The sequence below is a fragment of the Carcharhinus amblyrhynchos genome, unplaced genomic scaffold (genome assembly GCF_965287045.1).
Source record: "Carcharhinus amblyrhynchos unplaced genomic scaffold, sCarAmb.v2.hapA scaffold_37, whole genome shotgun sequence".
NCBI classification, from domain to species: domain Eukaryota; kingdom Metazoa; phylum Chordata; class Chondrichthyes; order Carcharhiniformes; family Carcharhinidae; genus Carcharhinus; species Carcharhinus amblyrhynchos.
Window position 1 is genome coordinate 7,248,374 of NW_027649778.1, and position 15,456 is coordinate 7,263,829.

At 49.5% G+C, this 15,456-nt stretch overlaps 1 protein-coding gene across 1 annotated transcript in view; it reads right to left on the reverse strand.

Annotated features, from left to right (window-relative positions):
• Window positions 1–15,456, reverse strand: part of npas1 (neuronal PAS domain protein 1) — a 382,645-nt gene that overhangs the window by 172,761 nt on the left and 194,428 nt on the right. Inside the window, exon 4 of the mRNA XM_080218356.1 lies at window positions 4,327–4,409. Coding sequence (XP_080074482.1) covers window positions 4,327–4,409 — 83 coding nt within the window. The remainder of the gene's footprint in view (window positions 1–4,326; window positions 4,410–15,456) is intronic.

The following is a 15,456-nucleotide window of genomic DNA, read 5'->3' on the forward strand; positions in this document are numbered from 1 at the left end:
GAAACATCCCGAGGCCTTGTTCATCGTGGCTGGGGACTTCGCTCAGGCCAAGCTCAAGAGCGTCCAACCAAGTTACCACCAACACGTCTCCTGCTCCACCAGAGGCCCAAACATCCTAGGCCACTGCTACACAAACATCAAACATGCCCACCGCTCTACCGCCCGCCCGCCCTGTGGCAAATCAGATCACAAGGCCGTGCTCCCGCTCCCGGCTTACAAGCAAAAACTGAAGCGGGAGAATCCATCAAAGAGAGTCGTGGTCTGTGGAATCGGATGATCGCCTGCGTTGCTGCTTAGTGGACTGGTCAGTATTTAAAAACTCTGCGACCAGCCTGAACGACTACGCCACGACAGCGACTGACTTTATTAGTAAGTGTATAGAAGACTGTGCGCGCCAAAGAAGCAAATCCGCGTGTTTCCCAACCGGAAACCACGGACGAACAGGGATATCCACTGCTGGCTGAAGCCCAGGTCTGAGGTGTTGAAGTCAGGTGACACTGACCTACACAACTAAGCCAGTTATGATCTGAGGAGATCCAAAGATGCCAAAAGACGGCACCGGACCAAGCTAGAGTCCCAGGCTAGCCACACAGGCCCCCACCGACTATGGTAAGGTTCACAAGACATAACAAGATGAAGGCATGTAAAATCACCGGATCCAACGCACCCCTCCCTGATGAGCCCAATGCATTCCATGCCCGTTTTGAGGTCAGTGGGAGCACATCGTCCACCCTGGATCTGGGGTCACCATTGCAGACGTCAGGGCAGCTTTCTCAAAGGTCAACCCACGGAAGGCAGCTAGCTCGGACAGGATGCCATCGCACAAACCAGCCCCCCACCCACTGACTCCGTCTGCACTTCCCGCTGCCCTCGGAAAAGAAGCCAGCACAGTCAAGGACCTCACGCACCCCGGGCATTCTCTCTTCCACCTTCTTCCGTCAGAAAGAAGAAACCAAAGTCTGAGGACACGTACCAACCGACTTGAGGAGAGCTTAAAAGCAAATTCCTGGGAATGCGGGAATCTGAAACCAAAAGAGAAAACGCTGGAAAATCTCAGCGGGTCTGGCAGCATCTGTAAGGAGAGACAAGAGCTGTCGTTTCGAGTCCAGAGGACCCTCTGGCAAAGCCGAATGGCAAAGCTGTGACAAAGGATCATCTGGACTCGAAACGTCAGCTCATTTCTCTCATTACACATGCTGCCAGACCCGCTGAGATTTTCCAGCATTTTCTCCTTTAGCTTGTTAGTGCGAGTGGGCGAAACAACCACTACGGACTCAGGGTGAAGTTCAATAACGGCACAGCTTTATTTTCTTTTACGTCGACGGAGAAGCACAGTCAGGACATACAATCGGACTGTCCCGAAAGCGCTCTGCCCGTCCCTCGCAGCAGGCTATAGTTATACCCGAACTTCGGCGCAGTGTGCGATTCAAATGCTAATACTTCATTTACAGTATTCGATCTTAGCCATCCCGTCTCGATGTTTCCAAGTGTTGAGGAAATTGTCTTAGGTGTGTGTTAATTGTTTTGTCTGATTGGTTATTTAATAGTCTAGAATCTCCGGGGTTTGAACCATAGGTGTGTCATTGATCTCAAAAGAGGTTTTGAGGGGCCAGGAATGTTTCCTTAACTATGCTAATTTTAGGTGTCTTCGTGGGTTGTTTGACTGTTTTAGAAGTGCTGATTTTGATGGGGTGGAGATTTAGTTCCTGTAGGTGCCACCCTGTCCAGCTTCCCTTATGTGCTAGCCCTCATTTGCATTCTAAAAGCATGCTCTCGCCTACTGATCGGTGTCTGTTACTTTGTGATTTTTAGTGGAGAGGCTCTGAGTGTAACTTTAGTCTGCTTCCATTTTTGTGTGCCCAATTTAATAAAATTTGTTGTCCGATAACAAGCTCCAGAACAGCTTCTTCCCTGCTGCTGTCAGACTTTTCAATGGACCTATCTTATATTAAGTTGATCTTTCTCTACGCCCTAGAATGTAACTCTACATTCTGCACTCTCTCCTTTCCTTCCCCCTGTGCACTCTACGAACACTGTGCTTTTGTCTGTACAGCGTGCAAGAAACAATATTTTTCACTGTATCCCATTACATGTGACAATAATAAATCAAATCAAGCAGTTATCTGATTATTGTCTCAGCGGTCTCTCAGGCAGCACATTCCAGAATGAAACATCTCAGTGCAGATAATAAAGCTTTGGCATCTCTCCTTTGGTTCTTGGGACCAATTATCTTCAATCTGCCTCCTCTTGTTCCCAGCCCTCCGGCTAATGGAGCCAGTCGCACCCTCATCACTCAGACACAAATCCTCATCATTCGGAACACCAGGCCTAAATCTCGCATCAACCTGACACGCAATAAAACCACAGAATCCCAACAGAGCACAGAAGGGGCCATTTGGCCCATCCAGTTCGCGCCGATTCTCCACAGGGACATCTGACCCCAGGCCTCTCCCTCCTTCCTAACCCTGTAAGCCCATTTCCCATCTAACCTGCACACCTTGGGACACTAAGGGGCAATTTAGCATGGCCAATCCACCTAACCCACACATTTTTGGACACTAAGGGGCAATTTAGCATGGCCAATCCACTTAACCCACACATTTTTGGTCACTAAGGGACAATTTAGCATGGCCAATCCATCTAACCCACACATCTTTGAACACCAAGGGGCAATTTAGCATGGTCAATCCACCTAACCTGCACATTTTGTGACACTAAAGAGCAATTTAGCATGGCATCCCTACAGTGCAAAAGTGGCCATTCAGCCCATCTTGTCTTCACTGACTCTCTGACAGACTGTCTTATCTGGGCCCTCTCCCACACTGTATCCCCATACCCCACACATTTCCCATGGCCAATCCGCCTAAACCTGCACATCTTTATTTATGTTATTACTGTCACAAGTAGGCTTACATTAACACCGCAATGAAGTTACTGTGAAAATCCCCTAGTCACCACATTGCGGCACCTGTTCGGGTACACTGAGGGAGAATTTAGCACGGCCAATGCACCCTAACCAGCACATCTTCCAGACTGTGGGAGGAAACCGGAGCACCCGGAGGGAGAACGTGCAGAGTCCACACAGACAGTGACCCAAGCCAGGAATCAAACCTGGGTCGCTGGCGCTGTGAGGCAGCAGTGCTAACCACTGTGCCACCGTGCTACCCAAATCTCACCATCGGCCCTATCATCCACATCTATATTTCACTCTTCCTCCTGTGCATATCCTGCTTTCCCTTGCATTTATCTGTGCTATTCCCTGTGGGAGCGGGTTCCACATTCTCACCAGTCTCGGGGCAAAGACCTTTCTCTTGCAGTCCTGCGGGACTCATTAGCGCTCGCCTTGTCTTGATGGTCTCGAGTTTAGTTTTCCCTTCGTTTGAAACGTCCTCGCAAACTCCATTGGAATTTCAAAAATCTCTCTCAGGTCGCTCCTCATAAGATCACAAGACTTAGGAGTAGAATTAGGCCACTCAGCCCATTGAGTCCGCTCAGTCATTCAATCGTGGCTGATATTTTTCCCATCCCCATTCTCCTGCCTTTTCCCCATAACCCCTAATCCCCTTATTAGGAAGCCGGTGTTACCGCTGGACTATTAATCCAGAAACTCAGCTAATGTTCTGGGGACCCAGGTTCGAATCCCCCTACGGCAGATGGTGGAATTTGAATTCAGTAAAAAATATCTGGAATTAAGAATCGACTGATGATCATGAAACCATTGTCGGAAAAAACCCATCCGGTTCACTTTTGTCCCTTTAGGGAAGGAGATCTGCCGTCCTTACCCGGTCTGGCCTACATGTGTCTCCAGAGTCGCAGCAATGTGGTCAACTCTCAATTGCCCTCCACGGGCAACCAGGGATGGGTGATGAATGCTGGCCCAGCCAGCGACACCCATGTCCCACAAATGAATTTCAAAAAAACTCAAGAATCTAGCTATGTCTTAAAGACACTCAATGACCCGGCCTCCTCTGTGGCAAAGAGTTCCACAGATTCACCACTCTCTGGCTGAAGAAATTCCTCCTCGTCTCTGTTTTAAAGGATCATCCCTTTAGCCTGAAGTTGTGCCCTCTGGTTCTGGTTTTTCCTACTAGTGGAAACATCCTCTCCACGTCCACTCTATAGCCTTTTCTGCTCCAGAAAAAGGACAATCACTTTTAGTTCCAATATCGCTTTTGCAAACTATTTGTTCTTATTGTCAACGCCTCTTCCAGTGCTTTTTTTTGCCATACAGAGATCAGAAACGTGCATAGTCACCGGGGTTATGTAGTTAGGAGTACGCTCCACGATAGGATGGTGAAAGGAGTGGGACTTGAGGGAAGTTCTTACCTGGAGGATGTGTCCTCCTAAGTGCTGTTCAAAAAGCTCAATGGCCAAAGAAGCGGGGCTTCCCCTCTGCTGGGTTCCAATTGCTGGGCAGAAAATGAGAGAGAGAGAGAGGGTCAGTACAGAGATATCGGACTGGGGGACCAAAATCCTCATAAGCTTCTTTTAACAATTCCCCGCCAGTTTTCTGTACATCTCACTGAACAACCAGAAACAGGAAATATACCACAAAATGCCATTTGAGTCCCCACTACAGATGGATAGAACGCTTCGGTCTGTTTTTGGCTGGCATTTTAGAATCATAGAGTCACACAGAAGAGGCCCTTCAGCCCATCGAGTCTGCGCTAGCACATGAGAAACACCTGAACTCCCACCAGCAGACATTGGAACTTCCCTACCAGTATTTGGCTTTGACGTGCCAAGTGCTTATCCCAGGAACTGTTCAAAGGGTATGAGGCATCCCGTCTCTACCACCCTCCCATCGAATTGCCGCCAAAACCCATCTGGTTCACTGATGCCTCTTTAATGAAGGGAATCTGCCGTCCTTGCCCAGTCTGGCCCACATGTGACTCCAGACCCAAAGCAATGTGGTTGACACTTAGCTGCCCCTCTGAAATGGCTGAGCGAGACACTCAGTTCTAGGGGGCAATTAGGGGCGGGTAACAAATGCAGGCCCGGCCAGTGACACCCACATCCCCATGAATGAAACTTTTAAAAAACTTTCTGTATTATGGGCGGCACAGTGCCAGGGGCCCGGGTTCAATTCTGGGCTCGAATCACTGTCTATGTGGAGTCTGCACATTCTCCCTGTGTCTGCATGAGTTTCCTCCAGATGCTCAAGTTTCCTTCCACGCTCCAAAGATGTGCAGGTTAGGTGGATTGGCCATGCTAAATTGCCCCTTAGTATCCAAGGATGTGCAGATTAGGTGGATTGGCCATGCTAAATTGCCCCTTAGTATCCAAGGATGTGCAGATTAGGTGGATTGGCCATGCTAAATTGCCCCTTAGTATCCAAGGATGTGCAGATTAGGTGGATTGGCCGTGCTAAATTGCCCCTTAGTATCCAAGGATGTGCAGATTAGGTGGATTGGCCATGCTAAATTGCCCCTTAGTGTCCAAAGATGTGCAGGCTAGGTGGATTGGCCATGCTAAATCGCCCCTTAGTGTCCAAAGATGAGCAGGCTAGGTGGATTGGCCATGCTAAATCGCCCCTTAGTGTCCAAAGATGAGCAGGCTAGGTGGATTGGCCATGCTAAATTGCCCCTTAGTGTCCAAAGATGTGCAGGCTAGGTGGATTGGCCATGCTAAATTGCCCCTTAGTGTCCAAAGATGAACAGGTTAGGTGGATTGGCCATGCTAAATTGCCCCTTAGTGTCCAAAGATGAGCAGGTTAGATGGATTGGCCATAATAAACGTGCGAGGTTACAGGCAGAGAATGGGGGAGAGAGCCTGTGTTTGATACGTGGTCCAGAAGAATTGGTGCAGATTCACTGGCCTCTTCTTCACTGCAGGGATTCTGTGATATGACAGAGATTGGACTGTGAGGTGGGGACACCCATAGTCGAATAGTGAACTGCGAGGTGCCATGAACATTAATTGTCCACGCCCCCTTCCCCAATCCCCACCCTGCAACGGCCCCTATGGGGCCGGAAGCTGGCGTCATACGCAAAGGGGCAAGGAGAATCGCTCACTGCAGATCTGCCTGTGCCCTGCGCTGCGTCTCAGCGAGAGATGGCTCCAGGCCCCTGCTCGGGACGTGCTCGGAATGCCCGAGGAGCCGGCACTGGTTAAATATTCCCGACAACTACCTAAACAAACAAACATCATGTATCCCGGTCACGCTCCAATGATTGATTGACTGGCAGGCCTGGGTGGAGAGAGAGAGGAAAATATAAAGCACTAGGTTTCGTCACTAACCACATAAACAGAACATTAAGCTGATTCCACTTGAGTTGGGGATTTTTATTTCAATCTCTTAATCGATTTGTTCTTATTTGGACGGACAAAGTACCCTCCATTTCTCCCTCCCCGCTACTCCAGCCCTATAGTCTCCCCCAGCCTACCCCGAGATCTCTGCGCTTGTCCAATTCCAGCTCCTCAAATAGCAGCCCCCCCACCCCCTTTCCCCAGCCGATTTTAATCCCTCCACCAGCCTTGGCCATGCTTCAGCTGCCTGGGCCCCAGGCTCCAGAATTCATACAATTCCTACGGTGCAGAAGGAGGCCATAGGTGGCACAGTGGGTCAGCACGGCAGCCTCACAGCGCCAGGGATCCGGGTTCAATCCCCGGCTTGGGTCACTGTCTGTGTGGAGTCTGCACGTTCTCCCTACGTCTGTGTGGGTTCCCTCCGGGTGCTCCAGTTTCCTCCCACACGCCAAAGATGTGCAGGTTAGGTGAATTGGCCATGCTAAATTGCCCCTTAGCGTCCAAAGATGTGCAGGTTAGGTGAATTGGCCATGCTAAATTGCCCCTTAGCGTCCAAAGATGTGCAGGTTAGGTGGATTGGTCATGATAAACTCTCCCTCAGTGTACCTGAGCAGGCGCCAGACTGTGACGGCTCAGGCATTTTCACAATAACTTCACTGCAGTGTGAATGTAAGCCTACTTGTGACCAATAACTAAACCTTTTGGCCCATCGAGTCTGCGTCAATCCACCCAGGCACCATCCCCATAACCCCATGCATTTACCCTAGCTAGTTCCCCTGACACTAAGGGAGAATTTAGCATGGCCAATCCACCTAACCTGCACATCTCTGGAGCGTGGAAGGAAACCGGAGCAGCGGAGAAAACCCAGGTAGACACAGGGAGAATGTACAAACTCCACACAGACAGTGACCTGAGGCTGGATTTGAACCTGGGTCCCTGGCACTGAGAGGCAATAGTGCTAGCCACTGTGCCACCGTGCCACCCCTAAAGCTGTCCCTCCCTAAGCCTCTCCATCTTTAAGGCATAGGTATGTGGGGGCAGGTGGAGGCCATTCAGCCTGTCCAGCTTCTCTACCATTCCACAAGATCATGGCCGACTGCCCACTTCAATGCCCTCTGACCCCACCCTATCCCTTTACGTCACTGGTATTTTGAAATTAGCCTTCAAGTCACCAGCTTTGGAAATCGACCAATCCTGTCACTGGGTCAAAATCCTTCCCTAACAGCATTGTAGCTGTACCTACGCCACGTGGTCTGCAGCGGGTCCAAGATGGCGGCTCACCTACCACCTTCTGAAGGGGCAATTAGGGATGGGCAATGAATGATGGAATTTAACACACGCCAAAAAACACACCCAGGCTCTATTCCCATAATCCCACACATTCACCCTGCTAATCCTCCGGACACTAAGGGTCAACGAAACATGACCAATCCCCCTAACCGCACATCTTTGCAGCATGGAAATCCGTTGCCCTTGGAATTATCTGGTTTTGGGGCAAGCGCGGCCAGAGACTCCCAACCATATATTGTATGAGCCGTCTGCTCCCTCTACACAGCGCTGGGAGGGGGGGAAGGGTGAGGGGCAATGCTTTTCACTGCATGCCTGATGCATGTGGCAATAGTAAATCAAATCAAATACTCTTGTCGAGGGATATGGGTCAAATGTGGGCAATTGGGATTAACTTCAGGGTTTAAAAAACAAGGGCAGCATGGACAAGTTGGGCTGAAGGGTCTGTTTCCATGCTGTAAACCTCTATGACTCTATGCACACAAACACCAGAAACACACACATACACACACACACAAAACACACATATACACATACAACAACACACACACATACACATGTACTTCTGATTTGATTTGATTTATTATTGTCGCATGTGGTGGCGCACAGTGAAACGTATTGTTTCTTGCGTGTTAAACTAAGCATACTCTTCATAGTCAAGGAAAGGAGAGGGTGCAGAATGTAGAATTACAGTTATGGCTAGGGAAAGATCAACTTAATGCGAGGTAGGTCCATTCAAAAATCTCATGGCAGCAGCAGGAAAGAAGCTGTTTTTGAGTCGGTTGGTACATAATCTCAGATTTTTGTATCCTTTCCCCGATAGAAGACGACGGAAGAGAGGAGGTCTGGGATGTCCTGAATTATGCTGGCTGCTTTGCTGAGGCAGAGCGAAGTGTAAACATGGATGGGAGGTGGTTTATGTGATGGACTTGGGCTTTATTCACAACCCTTTGTAATTTCTTGCAACATACGTACAAAGATACGTACGTGCAGAGATACATAAACACTCAACACACACACACACACGCACACGCACACACTCCCTTCAAAGGTTACCTTTTTAAATTTTCCCTTAGTTAGTCCATATAGATACTAGATAAAAGCAAATTACTGCGGATGCTGGAAGCTAAAGCCAAAAGACAAAATGCTGGAAAATCTCAGCAGGTCTGTGAGGAGGGAAAAGACGTTTCGAATCCAGACGACCCTTTGTCAAAGCTTTGAGAATAACTAAACTTCAAAGCTTCAATCAAAGCTTTGACAAAGGGTCGTCTGGACTCGAAACGTCAGCTCTTTCCTCTCCTTACAGATGCTGCCAGACCCGCTGAGATTTTCCAGCCTTTTCTCTTTTGATTCTACATATATACTCACTGGAGCTACGGGTGTTGGGCTAGGATGTGCATGCTTGTAAAGTGTAACTCTGTAAATAAAAGTTGAGTAAGAGTTAATGTTTTATTTGTTAGTCACAGGTAGGCTGACATTAACACTGCAATGAAGTTACTGTGAAAATCCCTGTGAAATATTGGCTTCAGTTCTGTCCTTCAGTGTCTGACTTTCTGCAGTGAAACAGACTGTGTAAGGGGTAAAATCAGGGAGTATGTCCTCACACAAAGGGTTGTGCAAATCTGGAACTCTCTCCCTCAACAAGCTATAGGGCTGTGGTGGAGATTGGGTCAATTGGAAATTTTAAAACTGAGATTTGTTAGGCAAGGACTTTAATGGGAACAAAGGAGAAACTTAATTATTAGTGTCACAAGTAGGCTTACATTAACACTGCAATGAAATTACTGTGAAAATACCCTAGTCGCCACACTCTGGTGCCTGTTTGGATACATTGAGGGAGAATTTAGCACGGCCAATGCAACCATCCCGCACATCTTTTGGACTGTGGGAGGAAACCGAAGCACCCAGAGGAAACCCACGCAGACATGGGGAGAACATGCAAACTCCACACAGACATCAAAGGAAAGTAAAATCGATTTATTCGTCACAAGTAAGGCTTACATGAACACTGCAGTGAAGTTACTGTGAAATTCCACTAGTCGCCACATTCCGGCACCTGTTCGGGTCAATGCACCCTAACCAGCACGTCTCTTGGACTGTGGGAGGAAACTGGAGCACCCGGAGGAAACCATGCAGACATGGGGAGAATGTGCAGACTCAACACACAGTGACCGAAGCCAGGATTCGAACCCGGGTCCCTGGCGCTGTGAGGCAGCTAACCACTGTGCTGCCTAGAATTACAGAGCGAGATCAGACCTGAGCTAACTGACTGTCAGAACAGGCTAAAGGGGCTGAATGGCCTTTTCCCATATCAATGCGCCAGCATTATTGACCACTTTGGGAAGACAGGGGCAGCATGGTGGCACAGTGGTTAGCACTGCTGCCTCACAGCGCCAGGGACCCGGGTTTGAATCCTGGCTTGGGTCACTGTCTGTTTGGAGTTTGCACATTATCCCCGTGTCTGAGTGGGTTTCCTCCAGGTGCTCCAGTTTTTTCCCACATCCGAAAGACCTGCTGGTTAGGATGCATTGGCCATGCTAAATTGCCCCTTAGTGTCTAAAGATGTGTGGGTTAGGTGGATTGGCCGTGCTAAATTGCCCCTGAGTGTCCAAAGATGTGCAAGTTAGGTGGATCGGCCATGCTAAATTGCCCCTGAGTGTCAGGGGGGCTAGCTGGGTAAATGCATGGAGTTATGGGGATAGGGCCTGGGTGGGATTATGTCGGTGCAGACTCGATGGGCCGAATGGCCTCCTTCTGCACTGTCGGGATTCTATGAAGACAGGCGGACACAGAGCGATCAAGAAATTCCCCTGAGACACTGTTTGACGGGGGCAGGACTCCAAGAAATTGGAGTCAGCGACATTGTCTAGGATCTGTTAATTTTGCCTTTGGGGGTCTTTGTGCCTTTGTCCGATGGGGCGTGCTCCCTCTGTACATGTGGAGTAGATCATCGCTCAGTGAACATAGGGTTAAATTATTGCCCTGTTCCAAACTCTGCAGACTTATTCCGAACCTTCCAAGCTCTGTAGCCAAACACTCAAATCCCCGCCCCCCGAACTCCTCCCTGCCTCACACCAGGGATGTTGTCCCCATACAGCTCAAAGGCCAGAGTGACGGGCAACCAGCGATGAAGAATCCTCTGGCCTGGTCCTTTCCACCTCCCACTCGGAGGCACTTAACCCCAACCCCCCCCCAGAGACGAGAGGAAGAGAGGCTTCATTCATTCCAATTATTGATCTGATCCAGACAGGACCGGCCGAGGCAGACGTTATCAGTCTGGCAGCAGGCGTAGGGGAGATGCATTTAATTAAACGAGGAGGATGGCTTGACGACCGCAGACACTGGGAGCGAGAACAGAAGCAAAACAAAGCACTGGTTCCAGGTACAGGGACAGTGCCAGAGGCCCAGGTTCGATTCCCGGTTTCGGGTCTGTGTGGAGTCTGCACGTTCTCCCTGTGTCTGCGTGGGTTTCCTCAGGGTGCTCCAGTTTCCAGTCCAAAGATATGTAGGTTAGGTGGTTTGGCCATGCTAAATTGCCCCTTAGTGTCAGAGGCATTAGCTGGGGTAAATGCGTGAGCTTATGGAGATAAGGCCAGGGTGGGATTGTGGTCAGTGCTGACATGATGGGCCGAATGGCCTCCTTCTGCACTGTAACACCAAGATCACGTACCGACTGACTCAAGAACAGCTTCCTCTCTGCTGCCATCAGACTTTTGAATGGACCTATCTCACATTAAGTTGATCTTTCTCTACACCCTAGCTATGACTGTAACACTACATTCTGCACTCTCTCCTTTCCTTCCCTATGAATGGTATGCTTTGTGTGGAGTTTGCATACTGTCCACATAGGAATCCTACAGTGCAGGAGGAGGCCATTTGGCCCATCGAGTCTGCACCAATCACAATCTCACCCAGGCCCTACACCCCATATCCCTACATATTTACCTGCTAATCCCTCTAACCTAAGCATCGCAGACTCTAAGGGGCAATTTTAGCATGGCCAATCAACCTAACCAACACATCTTTGGACTGTGGGAGGAAACCAGAGCACCCGGAGGAAACCCACGCAGACACGAGGAGAACGTGCAAACTCCACACAGACAGTGACCCGAGCTGGGAATTGAACCCAAGTCCCTGGAGCTGTGAAGCAGCAGTGCTAACCCACTGTGCTACCGTGTCGCCCACAAACGTCTGCGTGGGTTTTCTCCCACAATCCAAAATCGGTAGGTTGGGTGGATTGGCCGTGCTAAATTGACCCTAGTGTCAGGGGGATTAGCTCAGGTAAATATGCGGGGATAGAGCCAGGGTGGGATTGTGGTCAGTGCAGGCGCGATGGCCCGAATGGCCTCCTCCTGCACTGTAGGGATTCTATGATCAGGAGGAGGAAAGGTGGAGGGTGAAATTTTCTAGCCCTGATAACAATGGACATCACTGTGGACGGGATGGGAAAACATGGAGAGCTGTCAAAGCTCGGCGGCACTCCAAATTTTCCTGACCCGCCGGCAATGACGCCCAGTGTCAAGGCCACAAAATCGTACTCGGTCTCTTCGGAATGTCTGAAATTCTTCAAGGGCTTTTCTCAGTCATTCCTGAGATGTGGGTGTCTATCCCTAGTTGCCCTCAAGAGGCCTGACAGGGTAGGCGCAGGGAGGCCGTTCCCCCCTTGGGTTGGAGGGTCAAGGATGAGGGGTTGAGGGGAGGGGAAGGTGGGCGGAGGACGAGGGATACCTACATTTAAACCTGAAGTGAGAAGGTAGACCTGCACTGCTGGTGAAACTTTTTGGGTGCTCAGTTGTTGAGAGAAGATCACAAGATGTTTGGATAATGACGGAGTTCAGGGGCTTTTGAAGAGGGCAGGGCAGCGTAGTTGGTTTGAGAGATCAGCCATGACCTTACTAAATGTTGTGGAGATGCCAGCGTTGGACTGGGGAGGGGGGGGGAGGGTAAACACAGTAAGAAGTCTCACAACACCAGGTTAAAGTCCAACAGGTTTATTTGGTAGCAAACGCCACTAGCTTTCAGAGCTTCACCCCTTTGCGAAAGCTAGTGACTTTTGCTACCAGATAAACCTGTTGGGCTTTAACCTGGTGTTGTGGGACTTCTTACTGACTAGCACAGCAGACTGAAGGGCCAAATGATTTATTATCGTCACATGTATTAGCATACAGTGAAAAATATTGTTTCTTGCGTGCTATACAGACAAAGCATACCGTTCATAGAGAAGGAAAGGAGAGAGTGCAGAATGTAGTGTTACAGTCATAGCTAGGGTGCAGAGAAAGATCAATTTATGCAAGCTTTAAGGTCCATTCAAAAGTCCGACAGCAGCAGGGAAGAAGCTGCTCTTGAGTCGGTCGGTACGTGACCTCAGACTTTTGTATCTTTTTCCCGATGGAAGAAAGTGGAAGAGAGAATGTCCGGGGTGCGTGGGGTCCTTAATTATGCTGCCTGCTTTGCCGAGACAGCGGGAAGTGTAGACAGAGTCAATGGATGGGAGGCTGGTTTGCGTGATGGATTGGGCTACATTCACGACCTTTATAGTTTCTTGTGGTCTTGGGTAGAGCAGGAGCCCAGACCGAGCTGTGATACAACCAGAAAGAATGCTTCCTATGGTGCAACTCTGTAGGAGTTGGTGAGAGTCGCAGCGGACATGCCAAATTTCCTTCCAGTAGCCCACTCCCGCTCCTATCTCTTACGCTCCGAGGCCAAGCAATGCTTGAAGCAGAGGCTCCATTATTGAGCAAGGTGTACTGCAACCAGTGTGAGAACAGTGAGTTTCCTGCAAACACCAATCTTCCCGTCCTGCCCGCCTCAGAATCACAGCGGGCGCCACACAGACCGTGCAAAGATCCGCTGACCTTGGGAGGGATTTTCTGACCTTGGGGGCAAGCAAGGCCAGAACATTCTGTCGCCGTAAGTGTTCAGGGAATTTGTCTCAGATTCTGGCTGAGGGGGCGGTGGGGCATTAAATACTGGCCCCAGGCACTGGGGGACAGATGGTGGTGCTGGCGGTGGGGGGGGGGGGTTTCGATGTTTGATCCAAATGGACCAGGGTTCCACATCAGGATGGCTCTGCACTGACCCCTGATGGACAGCTGCGGAACTTCAGGTGAGGAGAGGGTTAAACCTCCATGATTGAGGGCCAAGGAAACAGACACAGAGACAGAGACACACACACACACACACACACACACACACGCCACTTGAGTGAGGCAGCCATGAAAACTGCCCCCAAGGGGTGGCACAGTGGTTAGCACTGCTGCCTCACAGCACCAGGGACCCACATTCTCCCCATGTCTGATTGGGTTTCCTCCGGGTGCTCCGGTTTCCTCCCACACTCCAAGGCATGCTAAACTGCCCCTTAGTATCAGAGGGACTAATTAGGGTAAATGCATGGAATTACGGGGATAGGGCCTGGGTGGGATTGTGGTCGACGCAGGCTCAATGGGCCAAGTGGCCCTCTGCACTGTAGGGATTCGATGATTCTATCATTCAATCCAAGAGGGAGAGGAAAAAAAATGGCCAGAGACCATCAAGGTAACTGAGAGTGAAGTAACAACACAAGAGAGAAATAGGGAGAGGGTCAGGGAGAGAGAGACAGAGACATGGGGGAGAGAGAGAGAGAGAGAGAGAGAGAGATAGAGAGTCAGGGAGAGAGAGAGAGACAGTGTCAGGGAGAGAGAGACAGACAGAGAGACAGAGACATAAGGAGAGAGAGAGAGAGAGAGTCAGGGAGAATGAGAGAGAGAGAGAAAGAGCGAGAGACACAGAGGGGGACAAGAGTCAAGGAGAGAGATTCAGAGAGAAAGAGAGACAGAAACAGGGAGAGTCAGAGAGACAAAGACAGGGAGCGAAAGAAAGAGTCGGGGGAGAGAGAATCAGGGCAAGAGAGAGAAAGAACCATTAAATTAAATATAGGATAAAGAACATGGTGCAATGAAATCACACTGACCACAAGCACTGCTCTGGGCAGGTTTCAGAAAAAGAATTTTCACAAAGTTATCAGTTGAGATTCCATTTGTAGAGGACTCACTGATTCGCCTGCTCCCCAAAAACCTTGCGGCCCTGTTGGAATGTGGCGGTCAACCTTCCTCTGGTATTGAGGGAAACGTTCACTCCCAGCACCTCCCTGGTGCAGATGCAGGAGTTACGGTCCCTCGGGAGCAGCCTCCCCTCTGGCCTTTGCCCAGTGGAATATGCCTCAGTCTAGGCTGAGGGTGTTAACATGTGAATCACAACTGGGCTCGTATGTACACACACACACACAGACACACTCACACTCACACACACACACACACACAGACACACTCACACACACACACACACACACACACACACACAGACACACTCACACACACACACACACACACACACACAGATATATACACATACACACATACATATATACACACACATATACATAGGGCAACACGGTGACACAGTGGTTAGCACTGTTGCCTCACAGCACCAGACACCCAGGTTCGCTTCCCCTTGGGTCACTGTCTGTGCGGAGGTGCCTCTTCGTGTCAGGGGGATTAGCAGGGTAAATATGTGGGGTTACAGGATAGGACCTGGATGGGATTGTGGTCGGGACAGACTCATTGGACCGAATGGCCTCCTTCCGCACTATAGCATTCTGTGATTCTCTATGTGTATGTATATATGTATATGTGTGTATACATATAGGTTTGTGCATGTGTGTATATAATATATATATTTATGTATGTGTGTGTGTATATACGTATGCACGTGTTTATACATGTTTAAGTTCATTTATTAGTGTCACAAGTAGGCTTACATTAACACTGCAATGAAGTTACTGTGAAAATGCCCTAGCTGCCACAGTCCGGCGCCTGTTCAGGTACACTGAGGGAGAATTTCGCACGGCCAATGCACCCTAACCAGCACAGTCACTTAGACCGT